Genomic DNA, 18,909 nt, shown 5'->3' on the forward strand with positions numbered 1-18,909 from the left:
GATGAATAAACTCAAATTCCATGTGATCTCATGTTGTGATAATAGGCTATTGTTGTTGGCTGACTGAGATTGGTACTCCAACAAAAACAGAGAAAAGTAAAAGAAAGAAGTTTAGGAGCAAAGCAAAGCAAAACACACCAGGAATGTAAACCTTTCATTTAGCAGGTCAAAATATGTTCCTATAACACAAATTATCTATTACAATTTGTCTATTACAATTACAAACTATCTGACGATGGGGCCCCTTATAGTTTGATACATCCATCCACAAACCTCCAAATGGCTGTGAGCGGTATCATCCTTTGCCACCAACTCATTACTGTACCTTTTTTTTTTTTTTTATATAAAAGCAGTGGCAAATAAAGTTCACTCCTTACAATGGCTTTCACAGCTTCAATGTATTTCTCCGGCCATGCGGAAAATCACACCTCATTTTTGAAGTGAATTTATGTTGTAACACCACAAACAGAAATGGCTGACTTTTTCACTTGCAATGGCTTGTGACATGACAATGGCTGTTGGCACTGCCTGCAAAACCTGACAAGGTGACCCCCAATGCCACCCGACCCTGGGCAATCACTGTTGTATGCGCAGGACGCTGCCATTGTCATGGTAAATATCTAACCTTGGCAACACACAGACAAAACTCTGCCCATATTGGAAACAGGAACCAAAACGGTCAACCCACAGAAAAGTGCAGAGAAGTCAGCGACATGAAGTTCCTGCGTTCTTTCATATCATGCACGTGACCACTCATCCATATACGGTAGACTCTGGGTATGACTTCTCAAATGTGACTGGTAAAAGGAGAAAGTAATGCTTTCAGTAGTCTTGAGTCTAGGTCAGCATCACCTTAATTAGTTGAGAGACTGGCTGTATCACTGTACAGCAATCTATTAAATAGATAAGTAAATGTAAAGTAAAACCTACTGTATATGGTAATTCCCGTGTCGGAGGAAAACAAGGCATTAACTTACTTCCCAATGCCTTAAGGCAGTTACTAATTGCTGCCCAGTATCATCTATCACCACAACATAATTTGCTTAGAGTGCAGAATGTTTTTTTCCTAAATGGATGCTCTGATATCCAATGCCACTAATTGGATCATGAAACCGGGGGATAATGGAAGGGTTGTGGGGTGAAATATACCTGCTGACTTCTCCTTCATACTGAGGTTTGATGTGGTAATGGAATTGTGAGGAACTTCCTTCAGTGTGGTTTAGGCAAGCATATGAGGATCCTTTCACTGACAATTATGTTGTCAAGGCTTTTTCAAGATCCAGACAACCGTGCTGCTTCCAGCCCATTAATCAAATCCTCAATAATGCCACAGTGGGTTCATAAAATAAATTATGGCGATGGAGTGTCAGATTACATCAGGCTTTTAGTCCGCAGTCTGGATGGGATCCGCTTAAAGGTTTGATTTACAAAGCAAGCATGTAATGTGCACGTCAGTCTGTTAATTCACCCCGCGCCAAAACAACATTTTAATTGCATGCTACAGTTATTATTACACTTAAAAGAAACATTACAAAGGTGCTTAGTTTGCACCCTCTCTAATCAGTATGGGCTGTACTTCCAAATGGGGTGAATTTATGCAGCACTTGCACCCTAACGTTGCTCAAGGCGGTTGAGCACTCACATACAAACACAGTCTCGGCAGAGCCGACCATGTGTGGTGCCAACAAGCTCAGCACCGATGAAAGAAACATAAGCCTCTTTATCATCCTGCATTTCTCTCCGTCTCAATTACTTGCATCACTCCTTTTTGTTGATTATTTCTAATCTTGAGCTTCCACACAATTCCTGTTCCAAAGTCAGACAGTCGTGGTAGGGCTTGAGCATCCTCAAGTCAATGAGTCAAATCATCCGTAGAAACACTTCAACTTAATTATTTGGTGAGTAAATAACATGATTATGTGGCATGTTGCAAATCTGAAAGCTAAATTGATGAATACAATTTACATGGCTCTTCATTTCTGACATTGAAGAAGTTAACTTTAGTGGTTTTAGTGCAGAAGGAGGAGGATGAAGACGCAATGACAGCAACTTTTCTGGTGGGCTACTCTTACACACACTGTTTGGAAAAAAGTTAATAATATTAAGCAGGGATGCTCCGATCGATCAGCCACCGATCAATATTGGCGTATGCCGATAAATGCCTTTCAAAGCCTATCACAAAAGCCATTCGGCGTGCGGCAGCAAATCCTACATGTCTGCTGTGTCACATACGGTTGTCAACAAAATGATGCGTCTCGTATTGAGCTTGCCACAGGCTATGCCAATCGATACCAGTGTGTTTGATCACTTCCTTATCAAACTTATTGCTGTTCGACTTCTCTTGCTTCTTTGTTTACATGCTTCGCCTAGCTGGCACTGGCGGCAGCCAGCTAGCTGGCTAGCCAGAATTATGCAACTAGCTTCTCGTCTTGGGGCTCCAAATGTAACTTTTTACCACAGTGACATTTTGTTTTTAAAACAAACAGCAATGTGGTTAGTTCGGAGGTCGTGATTGTCCCACAGGCAAGCTACTAATGAATATTACGTTCATGGGGTACATATTAACGTTTTCAAGTTAGTAAGTTTTGCCCTCTTGTTGTCATTATTATCCTAATTATATCTTGTCCTGAAAACACTATCTGTGTGTGTTTGTTTAATGAACATAAACACATAGTATGTCTAGCCTGATGACGGTGATACTATCACAGGGCTCTCCTATCTTGCCAGATGATTTTGAAAAGCTCACCAAAGGGTCAAAGAATATTTGCGCCAACTCTTTTTTATTATAACCGTTCAATTCAGATTTTATGTCTTTATATAATGACAAATGACCACAAAATAACATAAAGACGATGGCCACACCGTTTGAGTGGAGCTCCGCTTGGTAATTAAAGCAGTGTACAATTTCAATATTGCCAGTCATAAATAAAACACACATAGTTGACAGCTCTAATAGTGATGAGCGTTGGAGAGCCCTGAAACCTCACCACTCAGTTTATTCTGTTCAAGTTAAGCATGACAGATTTCGATTCTAATTAATAAAGATATTTATTAGTATTATTTTATTCTGTAAATTTTGTTATCCTGAGCTAAAAAACAATTATTGAACAGTATTTGTATTACTCCAAAACACGCATCAAATAAAATTCAAAAACAGTCAAACAGTACAAAATTCATTTCAAACAAATAGAGGCAAAACAAAAGACAATCCGTCCAAACATTTATTTTTGAATAATTACCTATTTGCCAGAGGCCCTTGGAATTGTTTAACGGCACCCCTGACTGATATCACTCATCATACATAAATTGATAAAAATGTATATTTAATCCATGTGATCGGTGTCAGTAACGGCCGATCTCACTCATGGATGATCGGTATCAGAATCGGCAGCATAAAACCCTGACCGGAGCATTCCTAATAATAAGCAATAGTAATAGTAATAGTAATAGTAATAGTAATAGTAATAGTTATAGTAATACTGTAATAATGATGGATTCCAGAGCCCCAAAAATATTGACAAAAAATAAATTTTCTAGAGAATTAAAATGCAAAATAATTATAAATTATGAATGGATGGATCTTATTGTTGGTGTCAACTTCCCGTTGCAGGTCATTTAGCCATCGCACTCAATGAAAAATACACAAACAGTGAGGCTCCAACGGCGAGGGTTCCTTGTTTGGGCACTTGATTTTGCAGAACGATATAGTACAAGGAAAACCAAGTAGTTTGTTAAATGCAATATTATACAAAAACTGAGACAGTGTATGAAAACCTAGGTAAACAAAAATTTTCAACGAAAACCAAATCATATAAGAACTGGGGTATGCAAAAACAGACTAGTATACTAGTATACTGTAATCAATACTGTTTTACTTGTTTTTTTGGGGTCAGGGTTGTGTACCAAGGCCAATGCTAGCAATATATTTAAGAAGTTTGGATGTATTTGTGTTAGTTTCTTTGCAGGAGATTTGGCGGCTGAAGGATGGAAAGGAGATGAGCAGGGCGCAGACATTTCTCAGCAAGGGGTAGAGACTGGACCACACAGATAAGCCTTTCTCCTGAGCATCAGCAAACAGAGGGGGCTTTGTGGGAAGCGGATAAGCACCCAATTGATTTCAGGTTCGGAAATGGAGCCTCAAATTTATACAAACCAAACCTGGGACATTGGGGAGTGGAAGGGCAACACTGAATTTGGATTCTCAGAGCTATATTTATCTTACAACATGCAGTAGCTCACTTTACTGAAAGGGCACAACAGGGTTGGTTATCAACACCCATCGTTATTTTGAATGGAGACCATGTGATTGCGGTAGACTGTTTTTTGTGAGAAATCCAAGCGCATGCATGAAACAGACAAGATGATAAAAATGTTGATTGACAAGGAAGCATGGGAATATAGATTTTTTTGATGTACGTGCGCACATAGTAATTTTTAACTTTCAGTGGTATATCACAAAGAATTTCTGTAAAAAGTAACATGCATTCAAGGAGCTTAAAAGTAACTGTAAATATATCTATAATAAGGCAGCGAGGGGCGTCAAGTCAAGAGTGTGAGTCAACAATACTATCTCTCCAGATAAATGTTAATTAGCATGGTTAAGATGCTGCAGACAGAGTAATGGCATAAAGGCCTGACATTTTCAGCGAGTGGAGGAAAGAGATGAATAGAATAACGTGTGAATCAGTACACATAGAGATGCCGCTTTGTGACAAATGAGTCCACATTAGACTCTAGATCAGTATTTCTAGGTACTAGTGAATGAGCGTTGCTTGCATAAGCAAACAATTCAGTGTGCTCTGCAAGTTCCATTGAAATGAGATATATTTGGCTGCACAGCAAAAGGCAGGGGTATGATCTTGCCACTTTCAATTGCAATGTTGTCACGTCGTACAAGTACAGTATAGACCATAAATAAACTGTGATCAAAGCCCAACAGGGACTAGATGTCTCTCACTGAACAAGAAAAAGAACTAAAACATAGTAAATAAGATGGTTGAGCTACAAGCAAAATGGTTTTGCACAAAGCTGATTTAATGCAGATGTTCAAAAATGTGAACATGCACATTTTGTTTAATGTTGTTTTGAAAAATGTAAATTAAATACATTATGTGTTTGATTATCGTTATTTAGTTACCAGTCACATCTCATTTTTTCTTCTCTGATACAAGTGGTTCTCAATTATTTTCTGTCATGCCCCCCCAATCACGGCCCCCCAATTTTAAACACTATTGAGAAACTGATGATATTTATTTATTTATCAGTACTGTACAGACTGACCTCGGAACAGAAACCAGGAAAATGCAACAAAATGGAGAGCTGTGAAGCATCCAAGCGTATTCAAGTGTCAAATTGTATGTTGAGTACGATAAGTTTGTACATGTTGGCAGTACATTGAAAGTACTCCCTGGCTCTCACGCGCCAACTGACAGTTGACTGACACTTCACAGAACCGGGGAAATTTAATACGACCTACCCCATCGCAAGATCATGGCTCCTTCAAACGTTCACCGCTGTTTGAAACATTTGTAAAGCGTGAGAAACTCCCATGAGATGGCAAAAAGTCATTGGCCATGACAGAACAGAGCCAGCGCCTGTCGGTGGGAAGTAATGTCGGGTTTAAGCGCTTCATTGAACACGTCAAACCTCACTGCATTATTCCTATTTTCGATAAAACTATACACCAGATATAAAAAGAAGCGAATGATTCAGTTTTTCTCATACCTACTGTTGGTACATATTGTTTTCAGTTTGAGTAAGACCACTTGAAAAAGCAGTTTCTAACATTCCACTCTAACATTCCACACTACAAAAAAGTAATATAAGTATGTATGATTCGTGCTTGATAGCGGCTTGATTTTGGTATCGGCCGTTCTTCCGAGCTGCACTATCGGTATCGTATAAGATGTGAAAAAGTTGTGGGGACACTCCTAGCCCCAATATGAGATAATTCACATAACTGATATCATGCTGCTTGAAACATATTATTGACACTTAAAACTAGGGATGTCCGATAATAATAGTGATAGATAATATTAGCCAAGCAATATTCTGGTCCAGTATTTTCATAAAAATTTGATATTCGATCAAATTGGTCTCACTTTTTCAGGTGATAACTGTATTGGCGCGCAAGTGATGCATGTTGGTTCAGTATGTCCACCGACTTAAATTATTTTTACATTTGCCTTGGGATCGTAAATAAGTCATTTGCCTTGACGGTAAAGTGTTGTATTTTGCTGTTTGTGTGTAACACGGCTCCACCGAAAGAGTAGACCTGATTGCTACGAAGGTAACGCTGCATGCGTAACCACAAAGCAGCTGCACATCGCGTCAAACAGGAAACAAAAAAACAAAATAAGAGCACAAAACAGGAAACAACGTGAAAATGAAACCCAACCAAAACTAAAGTCTATCCTGTCATGCGGCACGTGATATAAAGCACTGGTTATGCAAGGGGATGGTAAGTCATTTTTCTTCTAATCTAATATCACACCTCAGGACGAATCACTCTGAGTTATATGCAGTCTTTTGACACTTCTTCTATAAATTACATTGCATTTTGCAATATTTATGTCTTTTTGCCCACAGTGTTTGTTTGTGAGATGCCTCCAATGCCATCACAGTAGAAGAAGCATAATGTGATCATTGATTTGAGGGAAAAGCCGCTGCCAATATCAGTGTCGGTTGATATTGGTAAAGGGGTATAGGTAACAAAGTGCTGGGAGCGCCAATATCGAGCATCTGTACTTCAAACTCATTCATAGAAATCTTTATTGAGTTCCTAGGTCCAGTGATCACTTTCTCAAAACACTTTTTTTGGCAGCCACGAATTCTCCCTGCAGGGCATTCAAAAGAATTCACGTTTCAAGCACTTCCACATTGGCCTCATTTTCAAACCCGCGGGGTATGTTTAGTTATTTATACCGCCTATGAATAAGTCACAGAGTGCGCCACATTTTATACAAAAAATAAATCAAATACAAAAGTCTTACCTGGTCCCATGGACAGACAATCCCACCGGAAAACATAAAAAGGTAACCCATGGCAACCAAGCAAGCCCAGATGACGAGGGAGAAAACGCGAAGGAGCTTCTTGAAAATGGATTCGATGCAGACCAAAACAAACACGGCCAGGAAGATCGCCAACGCCGTGGGCACAGTGATTACAAAAGCCATGTGGTCTTCAACGTTCTGGAACAAGAATGACATGCGTTAGAAAATAAAACCTTTGCTTTGTATGCACTGGGGCAGTGTAGCAAGAGATTAAAAAATAGATTGATATTTTGTTTTAGCTTAATGGTAAAATAACCACCAAAAAACATGTAGGACAAACATTGGGTAGGAGAATCCCTGACTTGGTTTCAGATAAACATATTTCGTATAAAACTGAAGTCATGCGTGCTTTACTTAATCTATATGACGTTCTCCACACTTTTGAAAACTTTGCCTTGAATTTGAGGGAACAACCGCACTATTTTGGGAAGGAAGTGTTTACCTTTTAGCAGCGTTAGTGCATTTGATGGCATTTGAGTGCGTGGAGGAGTATGAGTAGGAGGTAACTGCCACTTTGCAACCAAATATGACATTGAGTCGATGAGCTAGACAACGCCTACAGGTAAAAGTCAAACCAATTTCTCCATAGTAACTGACTAACTGGCGACCAGTCGAAGTTGTACTGGTCTGACTCCTCCCTCAAGTAGATTCAAAGGGCAAGTTTTCCCTTCTTTTCCTTATGTCCCTCCCAGCATTTGCTGCAGTTTTGATTTGACCTGTTTCAATGTCACCAGGATGGCAGTTACAGGGGAAATACACTCTGTCCGCTTACACTGAAGTCACATCATCATCACATACAGTATCTGATTCATATCTAAATGATCTGATAGTGTGGTGGCAACGATGGCTGACCTTCATGCAGAATATGAGTATGAATGGTTAATTGTCCTTATGTGCCCTGTGATTGAGTGGCCACCATTATAGGGTTTAGTCTGCATTTCCAGCTTCCCCTGCAACTCTGAATAGGATAAATGTTGGAAAATGGATAGATTGTTGGATATAAAACATGCAGGGGACAGGGAAGGGACGGATGACTGTGCTGAGATATGTGTCAACATGTTTACAAGACACACAAAAGCGGAGTTTTTAAACGTTTCAACTCTATCTCCATTCACATAGAGCTACAGAAACACCTAAAGACACTGTAATTTGCATTTATATCAGGAGTCCTCAAATGGTCTCAACCTAGGACCCACGTTTTACAACAGTCATTACGTCGCAACCCACTTTTATTTAAATCAAAACAAGCAAATGATTTCTTTTTTCAATGGCCTATGTCATCTTTTTAAACATTAATAATTTTTTGCCACTCTCTGGAGGCAAGGTTGCTCTTAGCATTTGCCTATAATGCCTCATGGGCTAGCCGGCTCTGCAAAAACTGCATAGATTAAAATGAAATATGAAAATTGCACTCAGTAAGGCCACAAAATGTAATATTTCACTTACAACTGTTCAATGAGTATATATTCAGAGGGAAGGATACTAAAATATTACTTAATTTTACTTCAAAATGTAAAAAAGTCAAACCGGTTGTATTTAATGTATTTATTATTATTTATTTATAAATAATTTATTGTTATATTATTTATTATTTGTATTTGTTTTTCAGTATTTGTATTATTAATGCATTTGTAATATTTTAATAACAGTAATAATAATAACAATTTTAATTTTTCTGCGACCCGCCCTACATGGTTGCACGACCCACTTTTGGGTCCCGACCCACCAGTTGAGAATCACCGGTTTATATCATGTAGGTGGACGTCCTGTGTTTTAAAAAAGCTGCCCCTTCAATTTCGTTATACCTGTCACAAAACAATAGACATTCTATCCTATTCTATTCACCAATGCAAATGAATGTTTAAGGTGCTCCTGTAAAAAGGAACTCAAGTACATACGGCAGATTGTATGACACAATGTTCAAGATTCAAGAGATTCAAGATTCAAGAGAGTTTTATTGTCATGTGCATGGTAAAACAGCAGTAATACCATGCAATGAAAATCTTATTCTGTTCATTCTCCCAAGAAAAGAAAGAAAATACAAGAAAGAATAAGAACATAAGAAACATAAACATATAAACAAACATATATACCAATAAATTAAGCAGCAACAAAAAGAAGAGACATTCATACAAATAAATATACAAATAAATAAGTAATAAATAAATAAAGTGCTATGAGTCTGTGTTGCGTGCGGCGTGTGTGAGTGCTTCGTTGAGAAGCCTGATGGCCTGTGGGTAAAAGCTGTTTGCCAGCCTTGTGGTCCTGGACTTCAAACTCCTGTAGCGTCTGCCTGACGGTAGGAGTGTGAATAATGAGTGTTGTGGATGTGTGCTGTCCTTGATGAGGTTGTGTGTTCTGCGTAGGACTCTGGTTTTATAAATGTCTTGCAGTGAGGGGAGGGCTGCCCCAACAATGTTCTGTGAGGTCTTGATCACCCGCTGGAGTGCCTTCCTATCACGTGTTGTACAGTTACCGTACCAAACAGTGATGGAGGCGGTAAGGACACTTTCGATAGTGCATCTGCAATGTTGCACCGCAAGTCAAAATAATTGCCCAATCCTGTCTGATAATGATTGAGAGGAATCACTGATACTGGAGATCATGGCGTTTCCTATGTTGCCTGCATGTTAATTATTACAAGCACAATGTTGTTTATATTGAAAAAATGAAAGTATCCAAGTGTTCTTTGATAAGACTCATTCTGCTTCCGACTGCTGTCTGTCACGAGGGTTGGTGTCCCCTTGTCTAGTGTAATCAAGAAAAAAATGTACACAAAATAATGAGGTGTCATTGCAGGAGAACATCAGTCAGACACAAAAATATTTAAATATAACACCCACAGGGGAGGTAAAATATTGCCTGAGGAAGACATTGGTGTGCTGTGCATATGTTGTTAACAATTCTAAGATTTCCATATTGAAGGGATCAGACTGCAGAAACCAGATTTTTTTAAAAAGTTGATGAATAATTCAATTGTGTACATTTCATATAAGTCAGCAATACTGTGTATGTGACACTTTTTTATTATGCTTTTTTAACTGAGAGTACGGTAAGTAAGAAGTGAAGTTGAAAACACATTCATTATGGATTTCACTCGGCTTTTCTGTCTCTGACATACACTGATTATGAACGTTCTTATAAAAATTTCAGGAATTTCTTTCAAGGTGACTGTAAGAGGTTGGCGCAATGGAATGTGACACCGCTTGGTGACGGTAGCCACATATCTCAGCCTATACTTGCTTCTTTTCACTAATGTGCCAAGGGGCGAGAGACAACTTAAATATTGATAATTAGCCAGTTGAGTGACATTTATACGTAGAGCCACATTCATCAAATAAACATCCAAAATTTGCCTTCTCAAATCTCGGATGGAAGTTGCTCCCTACTTTGCATCTTCTATACAAAATGACTTGCAGTTTGCTGACACAGATGCCTTATTGATCCCCAGTGTACCAGAATCATCCACCTGTGGTGACAAAGCTCTGCACTGCATTATGGGTTGTCTTTTAGAAAAGTGCAGTAAAGGTTACAGATTTAGGCAGCAACGTCACCAGACACATTGTCAGTTGTTATCATAGTAAAGGCAGAAATGTTTAAATGTTTTTATGCAGTAGCAGTTTCACCACTTTGCACTTTAAATTTCACAACTTCACTCTATCATGGTTTTCAAAAAATATATTACTTTATAAATCATGCTGTTTCACGGTTGAATATGGCCTATTATTAGTCAAATAGTATACATAAATAAGCAAATTATACATGTTTTTTTTCTAAATTAAGCATTTCCAGGCTTGAAAATGGCTAAATGAGCAAAAATATAAATATAAGGCATTCAGAAACATTCAGTCATGATGATATGATATGTAGTATTCGACATTGGTCACTAGGTGTCAGTGATGTTACTGTCATGTTCGGTGAGATGCACACGCACCAACTTGATCGTCACAACACGCTTTTATTGCAGGTTGGCATTATCTCACAACAGGCAAAATAATCCCTAACACGAGCTACTGTAGTTAAAAATCAACTCCGAGCCTCTGGCATCCACTCCCTGTCTGCCTTCCACTCAGCTGGCCCAACACATTTACAGCACCACACACGAGCACAAGTCTTATTAATGTCGTAAATGGTTTTTTTGCAGTTATGATGTCTACTACATTGGGTAATATGAGTGTAAGGATGTTATTTCATGTCTACATGGCGCTAATAATGTTCAAAACGGTATTTAGAAGGTCATAAACTGGGTTTCTATGCACTAACTCCAAAAATATTCAATCTATGAATAAGGAATACTACTTTGCGGAAATTAATTTACCACAGTCGGGTCTGGAACCAATTAAATAAATGAGGGATTACTGTATTTCTGCTTTCATTATTCCCTACGTAAATTGTCTAAAAATCTGAATAAATTAGAAGTTGGCCTGCTTCCTGGGACTGTGATTAAGCTTAGAGGTTCCACTTGTATGCTTAATACTGCATTGACCCCAAATATAAGACGGTATTTTCCTTTAAAAAAAGAAAAGTTAAAAAAATGTGGTTTTATATTTGGATTAGATAGATTTGTACGTACATGCAAACCAGCAGGTGGTGACAAAGTGACACTCTTGCACAAAATTCATTTAATCCAAAAGCGGGTCTTGAATAAAATGGTTTTGTCTTATATTTGCGTCAATACAGTATTTTATATGTACTTGCCACATTTTCTTTCATCTTAGTATTTGCTTTCCATCTTTTGTAAGGCTTTTACATTTTCTTCCCCTCCCCCACCACCCATCTTTCCTCTTGTCTCTTCCCCATGCACGCAGTCAATGCAGCGGGACAGGACAGGGTGCGTGTGGTTGCGGAGAGAATTTGTCTCGCCCAGAGCAGAGCTCCAAAACAGTGCAGGATTTAGGTCATCCAGCTCACAGGAAGGGGGGATGATAGGATACAAACGAAAGAGAGAGAGAAATATGAGAAGGTGAAAGACGGCAGGCACAGAATGAAGAATGGACAGAAATAGAGGAGGACGGAGAATGAAAGGGCGGAGCAAAGGTCATGCCAATCTCGCACACACAAAGCAAAAAGGCAGGATGTAGGGCAGGAAGACTCAACATCGTTGTACAATCTCCGCCTAGAAATCCATTGTTAGCACAATTTATTTTTGGTATATTTTCAGAAATATCATCACTGCAAACTTACTATATTAAACAGATTTCAGTTTGGCTCCATACATGTCATACACTGTAAAACGTCAGTCTCTGTTTAAATTACAAACTACAGCAAACCTTTTAGACTAATGCAAGCTTTGTCAGACGTATCAGTCACATTAATGGGGCAAATAGGAGTTGTGGCTAAAATGCCAGGTCAAAAAAAGAAAAATGATGATTCTCCACATAGATCTGTCATCACAGGCAAAACCACAAAACTTTTGCCTCTGAAGACTGCTTTTGCCTCTGTTAATAAGTACACAGTTTGGTGACTAATCAGACATAGATGACACAGAAATGCATTTGAGCATACATGGAAGTTGCTGATATTATCTGTTTGCATTTTGCAAACAATGCACATTCCCCGTGTGTGACATGTGCTATGTGAGCCTCTTTCACAAGAGTATTATAATAATCCCTTCTTAAGAGCAGTTTCATCAGAGATGGAACATGAAGGGGCTTTCTATTGCTAAAATATGTTCAACTATGAGATTATAAATCCTTCACAAACACAGAGGTGCCAATGAACAGACATGTCATTAAACAGTGGGGCGTTATAATTAGGGATGTCCGATAATATCGGCCCACCGATATTATGGGCCCGATATTACTGCCCCGATATTGGCATAAAAATGTGATATCGGTAGATATTGGTATCAGGTTTTTTCCTGATGCAGAAAAAGATTTTTAAAAAATGCTGCATAGATGGACATTTTAATGTTGCCATGGCCAGGATGATGCCACAGTTTGTTTACATAAAGTGCAAGCCCACCTCCTTTGCGCTTTCCACAGGTTCTTGTGTTCCTGTCCACTCTAACTGCCCTGAAATCGGTTAGCTCCCCACATTCACATCTGGGATGCTAGCTGTTAGCCTTTCAGTGAAGCACAAATAAGCTGCACTCCCTGAAGGTCTTGACATTCTTGCCAGCTCATCAATCTTGCTCGGTAGTGAATTCACATTTCCTATGATAATACAAGGTACCGAAGGCTTGAATCCCCACTTCCTTTCTAGCCGCTTGACTTTCATCATAGCGCTGGCTCTGCCGCCTCAATATTAATAGGTAGACAGGGAATCACACCTACGCGCAACGTCGCTTTAAAAATGTGCTTGAATAAATACACAGAGCTGCTTGTGGCGGCGCTGTTAATTCCATAAGAGCAGATAATTTACACATATTGGTAATTGACAGTTGGACAATAAATGTCATAATGAACTTATCACAAGAATCACAAAATAAAACAACCACGGCAAGAAAATATAATAAGAATAAATAAATAAATAAACAAGGAACAGATCATGTCAAATTTTTAGTGCAATAATACATAATAAGGTAATAAGTCCAGTCCTGTTACACTTAGCGGTATCTGTTGCAATACTGCCAATCTCGGCCATCCCTAATTATAACTCAAAATGTGCTCTTTAACTTAAATTTAAAGCTGTTTAGGTTTAAGTGTCTTACTTCAGCTTGTTTAAAATAAAAAAAAAAATAAATAAAAACATTCAGGTCACTTCAGTGAATGACAAATCAACTAAATGCAACAAACAAACATTCACATCAAGGGAAATATGGTTTGATGCTATGGAATTTTTCTGTACCTGCAAAATTATTTGACAGTTTTAAAAAGTATTGATCATTAATAACAAATAACCCGCAAAGAAGTGAACATTTGGTCAGAAACGAGGTGAAACGTCTAAACAAACTTTAAATTCAATTTTTTAACAAATGCTACTGTAATAAATATTAAGTGAAATTGGACAAAAAGTACTAACTTAGGAGTGGGAATTGCAGAGTAATGCACAATTGTGATTATATGAATATTCTGTCAACAACGATAATATCACAAAATAGCATTTAGGAATATGTTATATACACTAATCCCTCGTTTATTGTGGTTAATTGGTTCCAGACCCAACCGCAATAAGTGAATTTCCATAATTTTTTTCATAATTATGGCACAAAAAACCCATTTACAATCTTCTTAATATGTTTTTCTTAACATTATTAGAGTCATGTAGTCACCTTTACGTTTGTGTTACCCACCATAATCTGAGAAAAAAAGTCATTTAAGTCCGTTTTCCTTGTAGGGGAGCAGAATCGATGGAGATTCTAAGTTGAGTTTCAGCCCCGCAACAGTAACCCGTGTTATTATTATGATTATTATTATAATGTTTATTATTATTGTGCCTGTTGTGAGATCATTTAAACCTGCAATAAAGGCCAGTTGTTCAAGTCTGGGGCCTTGATGGTGGTCACCAAAAAATTACTGACACCTCGTGACCGATGTATAATACTACATTCACATTCATAATGTCATATACTGTATTTGTATTTTAGTTCATTTAGCCATTTTTATGCTTGAGAATGTTTAATTTGGGAAAAAATACATACAATATATTTAAACGTGCATATTTTTTTTACTAATAATAGACCCTAGTCAACCACAAAACAGCAATCATCTATTGAAAACCACAATAGAGTGAGCGAGTGATGTTCGAACCGTGATTTAGTGAGAGATGACAATATGACATATTAGAAGAATAACATCTACTATTCTTTATGATATCAATATAACTGGGGATGGGGATACTTCTTGGACATTAACCATACAAAGAAATAAGGGAATGCAACAATTGAACACAGCCATATACCTTTTCCCATCCTATATCTATATTCATCGAATGCTGGTATGTTGTAATGTTAGAGTGAATTGATGTTTGATTGTAAGAGAACCATCCATCCATCTTCTATGCCGCTAATCCTCACAAGGTTCACGGGGGTATGCTCATAAGAAAACCCAATGCAATATATCGCAATGTCAACACAGGTGGTACTCGTTTTATGGCATTCCGTTTTATAATGTTTCATGATTACGAACACACTCCCATAAATGATTAAGACTGAACCAAAGAAAAGGAGAAGTAGTTTGCACGGTGGAGTAATAGGTAGGTGGGTTTCTACACTGACATCACGTTTGTTCTTTTAGTTCACTTTTAAACTTTAAACCCCAAGCATGAGGGAGACTTCTGGTGGCAGCATGTATTAGAAAGGTGAAAAGTAAAGTGAAATGAGACATCATAAAAGGCTCAGTGGAGAAATCAACACTGGCTGCATGCTGGTCCAAGACGCTCAAACGCAGTGACCATCATGAAGGGTAAAGATGGTATTCTTGAACATGTGAAATGACCTTCTCCTATGAAATGGACAGAGATAACTAAGCAGCGAAGTGGTCTCATTATTCAGACTTCCTCCTCCCAATATGCCTGTCTCTCGCAACGCCCCTTCCATTGTGTAAGACATCCACAGGGATAAAAGTAAGGAATTGTTCTGTCTTTTTTATTACTGTTTCATTTAATTATTGCATTTGATCATTTTATTAGCTTACTGTATTTTATATGTCCTTCATGTGTTCTGTGTACAGTTTGTGACTACGGTGTTCATTTAGGTATAATTTAGGTATAAATTCCAACTTACACTAAAACTCAACTTGCATCACAGTCTGTATGCCTTTTCATTTCCCAAAGGGCTTTGGCCTCTGCTCTGAATTTGTCAGGTTTTCAAAGCAGAGATAGTGTCAAAATAGTGAGAGCTAGAAATCACCTTTTGCTTTTCGTCGTCCGGTCAACTGTGAGCTCAAACAATAACTAAGGCTTTATTCCACCCTCACTTTTATCTACGCTTCTCTTCACATTAGTGCTGCCAGCTGTCAGCGTTTTTCAAGCTTTTGGCCATGTATGTGTAAATACATACAGAGACTTGGGGAGAGGAGGATTTGTGTTTTGACACCCATGTAGATAATGTGTGTGCGTCACATACTATTTATCTACCTTTATCTTGGTGTGATTGTTTATGTCTGTGTTCCCATGTGTCATGATTCTCTCAGTCCCATTGTTTAAAGGACTATCCTGCTGCCACACAAAAGGAAAAGTGATGACTTAACACTCTGTCTGTGTTTTATTAACATTTGCATAATTTATGTGTGGATTTAGAACTTACCAGTCCTGATGCAAAGAACACAGTCAGCAGAGCCAGGCATGCTCCCATCACTATGAGCAGCAGGAACACAATCAGAGGATGCTGCTGGCTCATACAGTAGTACGACTCATACAGCCAGTCCCGGGATCTGCTCCTCTTCTCCTGACCTCCTTTTTCCCTCACACCAGACTCCCCGGTCCGGTCCAGGAGGTACCGCTTCCTCCTTATTGCCTCTTGCCACATGGATCTTGGAGCTGAGAAGGGAGAAGCAGGAGAGAAACCAGAGGAGGCGATGACGTCTGAGGTAACAGTTTCCACCACAGATGAAGGGCAGTTGCTGTGCTCCACTTTTCTCCTGCTGCTGTTGCTCCTTCTGGGGACCCTGGTGTGAGTGCTCCTGATCTCCTGTGGAACCTTGAGGACCTCCCCAACCTCCTCCCTTTTAAAGTCCTTCAGGCGGATACAGGTGAAAGGTGGGTCTGAGTCAGAGGCAATGTGCGCTGGCCGGAGAGGTGGCAAGAACACACCAAGGTTTGAGCGCAGCATCCTCCATAGCCGCCTCCTGCCAACATGTTGGAGTGGGAAATGAGGGGAGAGACTGAGTGCGCTTTAGAGTGAGAGGGAAAAAGTGGGAGGGAAGTGAAGGGTAAGGGGAGGGGGAGATGACTAAAGGGGGAGGGGAGGAATAAGAAGAAGGTGCAACAGCAGTAGGGAGAGAAAAAAATACCATGATGGCATTTATTACTTTGTGTCCACCGCTTATACCAGTTTGTTAGTTTGCAGGATTACACTGACACTACTGAAAAGACTGAATGGATTGTCTTCTGTTCGCTCAACCTTTCAGAAATGCAAAGAAACCAACAACTATTTCTGCTCAATTGTTCAGGTCCTTAGCTTCACCTGCAACCTGCCACGGTCTTCCTGTTCCTTGCATCTCCTCCAATCAGTTCTCTCCTTCAACTTGTGTCTTGTCCACAGGCATGTGCTGCAGAATAAGTTTGGGTTATCCAGAATCTCTTCTTGGTTTTATGGCTTCACCACGGCAAGCGTTGAAGATGTGCATAAGCAGATTTATTACCACCTTGTTTACAAATATTATACTGGGAACAGGCTATCAAGAGCAGCAAATCGCCAAATGACATATTACTAGTGAAGCTGCTACATAACAAAAAATTATATGACTGTTAATATTATCAGCTACAGTACCTGGAAGTGATGTCATCTCCACGTTTCTATTAGTATGCTTCCAGTCACAGTACATGTATGTTAGCTGGATGTGACTTTCTAAAAAAAACACACAGATGTCCAGTGTCATTTGGAAATCAGTCAAAATAATATGGAAAAAAATGAATATATGTATAGTCTACTCACAGCTACAGCTGCCAGTCCAGTTCAGCACTTCTGTCCCTCCTCTCTCTCTCTCTCTGCCTGTTCTAACTCCATTTGACGAAGTTCGGCATCCGTGCATTCTGGTGCCTATTGGTATCCCTTTGGCCTTGTGCTAAAAGGAATGTCGCCATCACTTGTTTCAGAGTCATGCATGTTTACTTTCACTATGCCAGCAGTAAACACTGTGAAGCAGGTGATGGAAAGGTGCGCAACAGTTGACAGCTGGCGGCAGCTCAGAGTGATACAAAGGGAGAGTAAATAACGCAGAGCGATTGTGAGGTCTGACTAAACGGTTTTGTGATGCAAAATGTATTCTGTATCTTTTGAACGCATATTGTTGTGAAAAGCAGAAAGCTTTGGTTAAGTGACTCCACCAACTCGCCGGAACTCCTTTCTTAAACACCAGAAACAACCAGAACTCAGCTCACGGGACAAAGTGGGGGAAAAGGCACTGTTGATGCACTAAACTGCTGATGGAGATGTCATACAAATTCATGTAAAAACTCTGAATTATCCATTTAATGCATTCACCGCTCTCCAGCTGGTGGTGCTGCTGTCAAAAAAAAAAAAAAAGAAACACTAGCTTGTTTTCTCTATGGAAGGACGGAAGTGACAAGCACCTTGCCAGCCTGTGAGGCTGTGCAAGTGTACGTTGGTAAACCTCAATCCCTCTGCCTTGAGAGCTGCGCTGAACACGCAGTCGACAGTCCAGGCTTTTGGGCGTGTGGTCAGCGCTCTCGTCTCCCATTGGGAAGGTCTTGCGTTCGAGCCCCGGTAGGGGCAGTGTGAAGCAGGGCGGGTTACACATGCCCCCAGCCTTAACAAAGCCGTTCAAAAGACTTGAATTGTTTGTGAACGTCACATCTCTAAGCTACACAAGAGAACTCAATGCAGCAATGGCGAGTCGGAATGGTCTGTCCAGCTAAAAATGTTGTTTTCAGGATGTAAGTACAGACGCTATTTCAACATCATTGATATAAAAGGGGAGAATTATTTAGAAATTAACTATAACTAATTACTTATTTGACCAATGCTGGTGAAAACTATATAAATGATGTAAAGTCAATGTAAAGCATTAAAGCTTATTTTAATTATGCACATACCAGATGTGAGATTTATGGACACAGCTACCCCAAGTGACCCAGAGGCAGATATAGCAATGCATTTCTCACCACGGTGAGGAAGTGATCCAAACACGTTGATGTCATTTGTGTCATAAATGAGCAGTCTCAAACAGATGACTGTACATTTTTTTTTCTGTGTGAGGAAGCCTCTCTGAGAGAAGATATTAATAAAACATGA

The 18,909-nt window shown here is 39.2% G+C and overlaps 1 protein-coding gene across 3 annotated transcripts in view; it reads right to left on the bottom strand.

Annotated features, from left to right (window-relative positions):
- The window catches only part of adcy2a (adenylate cyclase 2a), a 68,928-nt gene extending 51,426 nt beyond the window's left edge, over positions 1-17,502 (bottom strand). Inside the window, exons 1-5 of one of the 3 annotated variants that reach the window (XM_054781380.1) lie at positions 17,425-17,502; positions 17,119-17,203; positions 16,240-16,884; positions 16,071-16,148; positions 6,993-7,190 (exon numbers count right to left, since the gene is read on the bottom strand). In XM_054781380.1, the coding sequence (XP_054637355.1) occupies positions 6,993-7,190; positions 16,071-16,148; positions 16,240-16,764 (801 nt within the window). In that variant the 5' untranslated portion in view covers positions 16,765-16,884; positions 17,119-17,203; positions 17,425-17,502. The remainder of the gene's footprint in view (positions 1-6,992; positions 7,191-16,070; positions 16,149-16,239; positions 16,885-17,118; positions 17,204-17,424) is intronic. The other 2 variants (XM_054781381.1, XM_054781382.1) reach the window with 2 other exon arrangements.
- Positions 17,503-18,909: the final 1,407 nt, after the last annotated feature.

Source organism: Dunckerocampus dactyliophorus, chromosome 7 (assembly GCF_027744805.1).
Source record: "Dunckerocampus dactyliophorus isolate RoL2022-P2 chromosome 7, RoL_Ddac_1.1, whole genome shotgun sequence".
NCBI lineage: Eukaryota > Metazoa > Chordata > Actinopteri > Syngnathiformes > Syngnathidae > Dunckerocampus > Dunckerocampus dactyliophorus.